The sequence below is a fragment of the Gastrolobium bilobum genome, unplaced genomic scaffold (genome assembly GCF_033153095.1).
Source record: "Gastrolobium bilobum isolate Gb01-03AN ecotype WA unplaced genomic scaffold, APGP_CSIRO_Gbil_v1 utg2897, whole genome shotgun sequence".
In the NCBI taxonomy this organism is placed as follows: Eukaryota; Viridiplantae; Streptophyta; class Magnoliopsida; order Fabales; family Fabaceae; genus Gastrolobium; species Gastrolobium bilobum.
Genome location: NW_026895454.1, coordinates 55359 through 65211, shown reverse-complemented (window position 1 = coordinate 65211; position 9853 = coordinate 55359). Strand labels below are relative to the sequence as shown.

At 36.7% G+C, this 9853-nt stretch overlaps 1 protein-coding gene across 1 annotated transcript; it reads left to right on the top strand.

Moving 5' to 3' along the window:
* Positions 1–7395: 7395 nt before the first annotated feature.
* LOC133312444 (uncharacterized) lies at positions 7396–8547 on the top strand. The gene has a single exon (XM_061513640.1). The coding sequence runs from the start codon at positions 7396–7398 to the stop codon at positions 8545–8547; it is 1152 nt and encodes a 383-aa protein (XP_061369624.1).
* The last annotated feature ends 1306 nt before the right edge of the window (positions 8548–9853 follow it).

The window sequence follows — 9853 nt, the reverse complement described above, 5'->3', positions numbered from 1 at the left end:
TGTTTGACTTTGAGCAATTCTGAGATGGATGACCTCTTGGGAGGTTTTCTCATGAAGTGTGTGAGTGAGGACAAAGAATGCTAAAAAGTCTGGTGTTAGTTTGCGAGGACAATCATTGATCCTTGCAAGTTACCGAACGTTACAAGTGGTATCAGAGCCTGAAGTTGGAGATAAAGAGCTATTTAGTTTGGATTTAGTTCAGGTCACCATTTAACAGAAGTAATTAGAGAGAAGTTAAAACAGACACAAAATCGTCAGAGAAGTTAATAACTGTTATGGGTCTTAGATCGATGTTAATAAAATAATAATCAATTATCATTTTTGGAAATTATTCCATAATTCAAAGAGGATAATTATAGAGAATTTATAATTATTTAAATTAAATCACTTTTTGGGAAAAAGTGAAAATACTGTGTATTTCGCGGTAAAACTGTGTACCGAAAAAATTAACCAAAAACGTAGAAATAAATTAATAGTCACTATTCATAAATGTTAGTAAGCAATTGTATTACTTTAACCATTAGATGTTGTGACGTATGAACTATGTTTCATAAAATCAATAGTTTAAGTCTTGAAATGGCTTAGGTCATGTGTATATATATAGATAAAGGTCTATTAGGTGTTGTATGGAATCTATGGGGAATAATGATATGTTCAGGTAGGTTATCTAGAAAGCACATGTTAAAATTTATAAGGAGTTAACCATGATAGAAATTGGTAAAATGCATGTTAAAAAGAATTGTAATGCCTTAAATGGGGCATGCATAAATGGGAATAATGAAGTAATCAATGGCTAAAAGGATACATTAAGTTTAAGGACGTCTCCTCATAAGATAAAGTTCATGAAATGAGTAAATGATCATTTATATTAATGGTAAACAAGATAAATGGAAGAACCAGTAATATAGAATTGAAACTAACTTGACCTACAAATAGTTACTGTAAAATTATGTAGAATGGAAAAAGCTTAATTTTTTTATTATAATAGTTAAATATATCAAATTAATATGATTAGCTTCCGCATTTATTTGATTAATTAACTACGCTTAATATGAAACTAAAATACTACAATCAGCCTCAAATAGTTGCAACAGCTCCTTGGGACGATGCATAAATACTTGGAGACCAAAAGCTCCTCTGAGTGTAGCCCTTGCAAGCCAATCTGTTCAAGCATTATTCTCTCCATTGGTATAGTTAAACTTGACCTCCCAATCTCTTCTAACCCACCCTTTGATTCTATGCACCCTATGACTATCATTTGGTTCGTTTGAGGGGCCATGCAGAACATTAATGTTATCCAAAGCATCTCCTTCAATGATCAGCTTTCTAAACCCCATGTTCCAAGCTAGTTCCAGCCCGGTGAGGATCCCCCAGAATTCAGCGAAGAAGGGTTCACACCGCCCTATAGAATAGGTGAACCCTCCAAGCCACATCCCTTTGTCATTCCTGAATAGGCCCCCACAACCAGTCATAATGGAGTTACTGTTAACAGCTTCGTCGATATTGAGCTTGACCCAAAAGTTAAGGGAGGATGCTACCTTGAAATCCCAGAGGAAGGCTCAACACCAAATGAGTGGGGAATCTGCCTTTTAATACCGTCATGCCCCACCAGTGAAGCTCCCCGATTACAACTGAGAAGAGTTTCTCTTATATGATGCGATATGATGTTTTGCGGGTTGAGTGAGGGAGAGAAATGATGGTCATGGATGCCGCTGTTCCTCCAGTTCCACAGGCACCAACATGAAATGAAAAAGAAGTAGTGCCAATCAGGTATTCAGTTCCTACCCATGTCAGTAGTAATATTAGCCATGAACTAGTCTTCGGGATTCAGATTGAAAATTGTGTCTTTCTTCTCCGGGTGCACAAAGCTATTCCAAACTTTCATTGCTAGTTTGCAATCCTTGAGGATGTGAATAGTAATCTCATCTTGATTTATACACACATGGCACCTTGGCGAGATTGAGCCTCATCTACAAGTACGGTCCTTGGTAGGAAGCCTGTTGAGACATGCTTGCCACATAAATGTTTTCACACGTTGGGTACCCTTCTAAGCCCAAACTCTCTTCCACGGGAAGCACTGCATGATATCTTTGTCCCACCCCATGATGCTTGTATAGGCCTTCTTTACTGAAGATCTTTTATGAGAACCCCCCAACCCATTCCAACATAGACGCTTTTCGCCTTCAGAGGGATGCGGTGGAAGGATGCTATTAATATGATCTAAGTGGTTTTGATCCAGAAATTGCCCCAGGTAGTCGAAGTCCCATATTCCATCCTTTGTGCATTCTGCTAGTTTAAGGGGAAGGTCATTTTGAGGCAGGTACGAATTTGTCACCTCAAGTAAGCTTTCCCCACTGCCTGTCCAATTATCATCAGTCCACAAGTTAATCGACCAGCCATCTCCAATCTCCCACTTAGCCATCTTGAGTGTTTCCTTCCACGCGTGCCCCGAGTCTCGCCAGAGTTTAGAATCATATGGCTTGCAAGATGTCTTTCTTCTAAGGTCGCATCCCCTCCCATATTTTGCCAATAAGACACACACCCAGAGTGCCTCACGATTTAGGATGATATTCCAGAGAAGCTTCACTATATATGCTGTATTTTGGGCTCGAAGGTTTAAGATCCCAAGGCCACCTAACTTCTTAGGTCGACTGACTTGAGTCCAAGTGACGTGGTGCATTGTCCTTTTATTTTCTATCCATCCCCATATAAACCTCCTTTGAAGAGCTTCAATTTAATCACAAAGAGTAACAGGAAGAAGAGAGTGCTGCATTTGGAAGCTTCGAATTTCTGAGATGACTGAACGAGCTAGTGTAACTCTCCCAGCCATGGAGAGGTATCTGGTCTTCCACCCATTTAAGTGATTGTGTACACGCTCCATAATCTCAAAGTATGATCTTTTGGTTACTCTCCCTTGTTTAATAGTTACCCTTAGGTATTTGCCCATTTTCCTTACCCTCTTGAAGCTGCATTTGTCACAAATTGCTTTGGCCAGGTCTTTATTTGTGTTTTGCGAGAGCATGATGACACTTTTGCTAGTGCTGACAAGTTGGCCAGAAGCTTCACAAAAATCATTTAAGCAAGATTGAATTACATCCATTTGGTTCAGACTGGCCTCCGCAAAGAACATGACATCATAAACAAAAGATGGGAGATAATAGGCCTCCCTCTACCTGTTTTAAAAGGTTTTCATCTTCCAGAACCAACTGCATCCGCAATAAGGTGTGAAAGTTTTTCCATGCATAAAACAAATAAATATGGTGATAGTGGGTCCCCTTGCCTGATACCGCGACCTGGAATGAATCTCTCAGATTTAGACCCATTCCACAAGACCCTGAAGGAGGACGTTTTTCAATACAATTCATAATAATTTGTATGAGGCTCGTCGGGATATTTGCATCTTCAAGAACTTTCTTAATGAAAGACCAGCTCAAACGATCGTATTCTTTAGCTAGATTAATTTTAATCGCCATTAGACCACAGTTCCCTTTCCTGTGTTCCATCAAATGAACCATCTCCTGGGCGATTATTATATTGTCTTGGATATGCCTTTTCGGGACGAAACTGGCTTGGAAGGGTGAGATAAGGTTTTATAGGATGAGCTTTAGTCTGTGCACAATGGATTTTGTGATTATTTTTAATATTGGTTATTGATTCTATTTATATTTAAAAATTCTTATTTATTAGATATGTGAGCCGTTAAATGTAAGCAAATCAATAATCGAATTTATTTAAGACTTTTTATATTAATTTATGGAAAAAATACTTCTGCTATTGTTGCATAAGTATTTTTCCTTGCAACAGACTAAACAAAATGTTATGTTTAAGATTTTTTTTAATTTTTTAACATTGTGGATCCCTCCTTTTTTTTCTCTCTCAGTTACATATTCCCAACTTCTGCGACAACAGCAAAAGTTGTAAACCCTTAATTTATATATATTAATTTTTACTATAAAAAAGTAAAAAAAATAGATACATGCAATAACAACCGTTTTGCAACACAGCAAATAATTATGATTGAAAAATGTTATATTTTTAATTAACTTTCTTATGAATCTTGAAGAAAACTTTCATTATGAAAACTGATCCAAAAGTCAAGTACAAGTTTGTTCTTATACCTGAGATAAAGACTTAGATAAAAGATACATATAAAGAAGAAAATTTACAACTCTAACAAACTCAGTAGTAACTGACTTCTAACTAATAATAAACTAATTAACTGTTTTATTTGCTGACGTGTCTTCATTCTTTTTCTAATATGGTAATATCCCCCCATGAGTTGGACATAGAATATCTATAAGTCCCAACTTGGATATAGCCTCAGTAAAAGCAGAAGTAAGAAGTGGCGTAGTGAAGACATCTGCAACTTGTTTAGAAGAAGATACATGCAAGAGATGAATGAGACCAGAAGTGACTTTCTCTCGAACAACATGGCAATCCAATTCCACGTGTTTTGTGCGTTGATGGAATGTGGGGTTATGAGTAAGATAAATGGCGGAAACATCGTCACAATATACTGGGACAGGATGTGACTGAGAAATATGAAGATCCTTGAGAAGAAAATCTAGCCATTGCAACTCGCAAGATAAGCACGCTAATGCTCTATATTTTGCCTCACAAGAAGAGCGAGAAACTGTGGTCTGTTTCTTTGTTTTCCATGAAATGAGAGAAGAGCCAAGAAATACACAATGACCTGTAATAGAACGTCTGGTGTCCAAGCAACACGCCCAATCTGAATCAGAATATCCAGAAAGCTTCAATGAGTTAGTGGAAGGAAATAATAAGCCATTGCTAGGAGAATTTTTGATATAACGAAGCACACGCAGAGCTGCTTTGTGAGGAATATCAGTAGGAGCAGAGACAAACTGGCTCAATTGTTGAATGAAAAATGTGATGTCTGGTCTATTTGTAGTTAAGTATAGAAGTCGTCCCACAAGTCTTCTATATGGGGAAGGATCAGCCAAAGGTTCACCTATAGACCGACAAAGTTTTGAAGAAGCATCCATGGGAGTTGAGGCAGGTTTTGCACCAAGTAATCCACTGTCAGACAAGAGTTCTAACGCATATTTGCGTTGATCTAGAATAATACCTTTCTTTGAACGAGATATTTCAAGTCCAAAAAAAAAGCGACGTGATCCAAGATCTTTGATTCTAAAGCTGCGATCAAGGAATGTTTTAACATGTTGTATTTCTTCCATATCGTCCCCTGCTAGAACGATGCCATCTACACAGACGGGGATAATAGTGAAAGAGGATGTTGTCTTAATGGTAAATAGAGAATGGTCAGCTGAAGATTGAATATACTCCAAGAATTTTAGAGCAGTTGTGAGTTTGTGATGCCATTGTCTGCTAGCTTGTTTCAAGCCATAGAGAGAATTGAGTAATTTGCAGACCTAATTGGATTTGTTACTTGTAACACCAGGAGGAAGAGTCATATAGACTTCTTCATTAAGACCACCATGCAAGAAGGCGTTGTTAGCAGAATGCTCTTGTTGTGGATTCTTTGATCGATATCCTTGAGGGAAACCATGCTTGAAATAGTAAGAATCAATGGTATGATTGATTTTTTTACAGTGAGTACAATACTTGTTCACTGTATTATAACCTCTGCCAGTATTTGAACGACCTCTGCCTCTATACATGTTGTTACGGCCACGATAACCTTCAGATGAACTTGCAAAGATCTTTACTTCACTTACATCATTATTGCATGTCTTTGTCATGAACTGTCTTTCTTGTTGTAAAACCAAAGAAAAAAGATACATGTGAAGAAGAAAATTTACAACTCTAATAAACTCAGTAGTAACTGACTTCTGACTAATCATAAACTAATTAACTGTTTTTTTTGCTGACGTGTCTTCATCCTTTTTCTGATATGGTAATAAACTTTAATAATAGTTTAATGTCCTTAACCTATGTACTAAAGTTTTTTACTTTTTTTCTTTTTAATCAAACTCCACTATGGTTTAAGGGATTATATTTTCTTATGTAACATGAGATAAAATATCTCATGTACACTCACCAACTTATGTGGATTCCGTTGCACAGAAAAAGAAAAAAAAAATTGAAATAAATTCCACATTTTGTTGAGTGTGTAGAAAATACTTATTATTTTCTATTAGATGAGGTTAATATTTTCCATAGTTTAATCAATGGTGAAAAGGTTATCATATAGGATAATAGTAAATTATGTCTCTTTCTTGATTACACGCGTCATAGGCCAAACTAATGTACAGATTTTAGGTGTACAGTAGTGTACACACATCTACATTTATTGCTCTTTGTCTAGCGTTAATGATAGTGTAAATCTCTAATTGTTAGCGATAAGAAGAAAAAATGTTTTGTCTTCATTTTCATGCACCGGTACCGACAGGACTAGTAACAGCACCTTTTTTAGAAAATATTTTCAATTGCATATTCATACCTTTATCTTCATTATATTGTATTGTGTTTGGGAGTAGGAGAAGTTTTCAATTTTAAATTCCATTATTATTTTTTAAAATAAGGGTTTAAATTTCGATACCTCACAATATAAAATGATATTTTCTCGAGAAAATTATTGCCGATTTTGTATATGAGTAAATAATAATAAATCTTATCATTTCAAAGTGTAAAGTGATCCTATATTGCTATCTTTACAAAAAATAAATATTTTTTAGACCTCAACAAAAAATACGAAATTTATTCTTACCTTTTAAAAAAAAAATCAATTTGAATTTTCTCTGAAATTTCAGTTCTTTAAAATTATTATCTTTCAAAAATTCAAAGAAGACTTACATTAATCTTTAAAATAGATATTTTTTTATAAAGTATTAAAATGGGTTATTTTTTTACAAATAAGTACCACAAGCATTGAACTTGTGGCAATTATTTATTAAATTTTTTGATTAAATTACTTTTTTTCTCTCTTAAAAGATGCATTTTCCTTTATCTTAAAATACCACACTTTCTTTCTAGAGATTAATTTATGTCATATTTTAATTAATTTTAAAGTAAATGAATCTCCACGTACCTATCCCAATACCTAAGAATGGGATATTTGGACGAGGGCTAAACCAAATACCTCCCCAACCTCCTTTACTATCCAACCGACTCAACCTCTAATTCGGATTTTACAAGCATCAGCATGGTTTCATCTTTCAATTACTTGTCCATGAATGGAAGTAAGTTAGATATTAATTAATTATTAGGTTAAGCGAGAAAAGAAAAGTAGGAAAGAATAATGAATGGCAAATGACGATATAAAAGTATAGAGAGAAGGGCAAAAATATAATTCAGGCAAATAAAACATTTATTTATTTACTTATTTTGTGTGCACCGCGTCAAGTCAGGTTCAGTTTTGCAGACACACACACACACTACACTCATCTTCTTCCTTCACTCTGTCAGCAAATAATGGACCTTCAAACACCCACCAAAAATGCCCAAAACACAAACACAGAAGAACCCAACAATGGCGAAACCCTCTTCGAAGACTTTGACAGCACTTGTTCCACCCCTTACGTCAGTGCTCCTTCAAGTCCTGGCCGTGGACTCATCCCCGGTTTTTTCTACAGTGCTCCCGCTAGTCCAATGCACTTTGCTATAACCGCTCCTACCTCATACCAAAACACCACCTCTTCTGTCCCCCTCGGTTCTGAGTTCGAATTCTCGGCTCGGTTCGGTTCATCCGGTTCGGCCGGTTCCGGTTCCATGATCTCGGCCGATGAGTTGTTCTTGAACGGTCAGATCCGGCCCATGAAGCTCTCCACCCACCTGGAACGGCCGCAGGTTCTTGCTCCCTTGCTGGATCTGGAAGGAGGAGAAGAAGAAGAAGAAGACGAAGAAACAGAAGCAGAGGTTGTTGTACGAGGTAGAGATCTAAGGCTGAGGGACAAGTCTGTGAGGAGAAGAACCAGATCTATGTCTCCTCTCAGGAACAACACGCCTTTGGAGTGGGGAGAGAACGAGGATCATGAGGATAACAAAATCAACAACGATAGTAATGGTTGTTCCTCGGAAGTTGAGAACCAAAGGGACAAAGATGATGGGTTGGTTTTGGAGACAACTCCTTCTGTTTCAGCTTCTTCTTCTCGGTCTTCTTCAGCTGGAAGGAGCTCCAAGAGGTGGGTTTTCTTGAAGGATTTTCTCAGAAGCAAAAGCGAAGGAAGGAGTAACAACAAGTTCTGGTCCACTATTTCCTTCTCTCCCACTAAGGACAAGAAAGCTAATGCTAACAATCAAAATCTCCATGACCCTCTCTCAAAGGACAAGTCTTGTGATAATAACAATAATAATAACAATAATAAGAGAAATGGGTCTTCTTCTGGCAAAGGAAATTCGAAGAAAATGAGCGGCAAGCCTACCAATGGTGTTGGGAAGAGGCGCGTGCCACCTTCGCCGCATGAGTTGCACTACAAAGCGAACAGAGCTCAAACTGAGGAGTTGAGAAAAAAGACCTTCTTGCCTTACAGGCAGGGTCTCCTTGGTTGCTTGGGATTTAGTTCAAAGGGTTATGGGGCTATGAATGGCTTCGCTAGAGCCTTAAACCCTGTTTCCTCCAGGTAAATTTTCATGTTTAGGGCTTTCCTTAACTTGTACAGATCATTATTATCTCTTTTCTTATTATTATTGTTGTTATTATTTAATTTCTTTCGTCATTTTGGAATCCTTTAGCTTTTAGATCATCATCACCCCCATCCTCCATAACCCATGGGGTTGGTAAAAATTCGAAATATGAGGTTTGATAAAACTATGTACAATATACTGAGAGTGTATACTCGCAGCATTTTACTATTTAAACGCTTGCTGTGCAGTAGCTGGAGTTTATTATATATCGTTCACACTTTCCGTTCTTCTTCTTCTTATTATTATTTTTAATCCTTAAATGTTTAGATTATTGCTAAATTAAGCCAGCAATGTCATTATCTATGATACTATCAATTTATATCGTTACAATTTCAAGATGGAGGGACGATTACAGAATCCATGTGGTGTGGGGAGGCCCAGGCCCCAGAGTAACAGGGCAAGCACAATTGAAAGATGCTTGGTGTTTTTGTTTGCATCTATTACGTCCTAAGCTTTTTGTTGCATATGCAAGTTGCATGAGATAGCTGTCGGGATTATGGCAATAGATAAGATGATTTTTAAGTTTGCCCTTTATTTTGGGGTCCGATTCATGGGGTTTAAATGCAGCGTTTATAATTATGCCATGATGATAGATACTTTTGGATTTTAGACAAAAGATGTTTGCAAATCTATATGGGACAAGATGTGGACATAAAGTAGATTGATATTATTTGATATTGACTTTTTTTTAGAAGTTAGTATATTATAAAGTTGGAATGGAACCCATGTAGAGATGTTCCATTTTCTTTTTGGTTGCTTCTATATTCATCTCTATTTTTAAAAGTCTTTTCTACCGTTCTAATATTGCTGGTTGCACACCGAGTTTTCTTACTCAGTACCCCACTGTTACTGTTGAACAATTTGTGTGGATTGTTACTCTGCTAGGTGGAAAATTTAAAAAACGAGCCAATAAATATGAGATATGAATCCGCTTTGGAGGCCCCAGTTCTTTTAATACGCTGGGAGGCATTTAAATTTGTTTAGCCAAAAGTTGTGGCAAAGTCATACCACGTTATCCGGACTTGGTTACTAAATAATTTGAACTGGGGTCCAAATTTCCGTTAGAAGTTAAAATATGAATAAATGGGGGGTAAAATAAGATGTATTTCGTTGGTCATTCAATCACTTGTTAGCTGCCTGTATCCCTTATTCCTTTACTTCCTTTGCCCTTCTACTTCCTGTTAAATACCTTAACCCTTTAAACCTTCGCCTTCCCCTTTTTCTTGGCTTTGTATTCAACAAAATT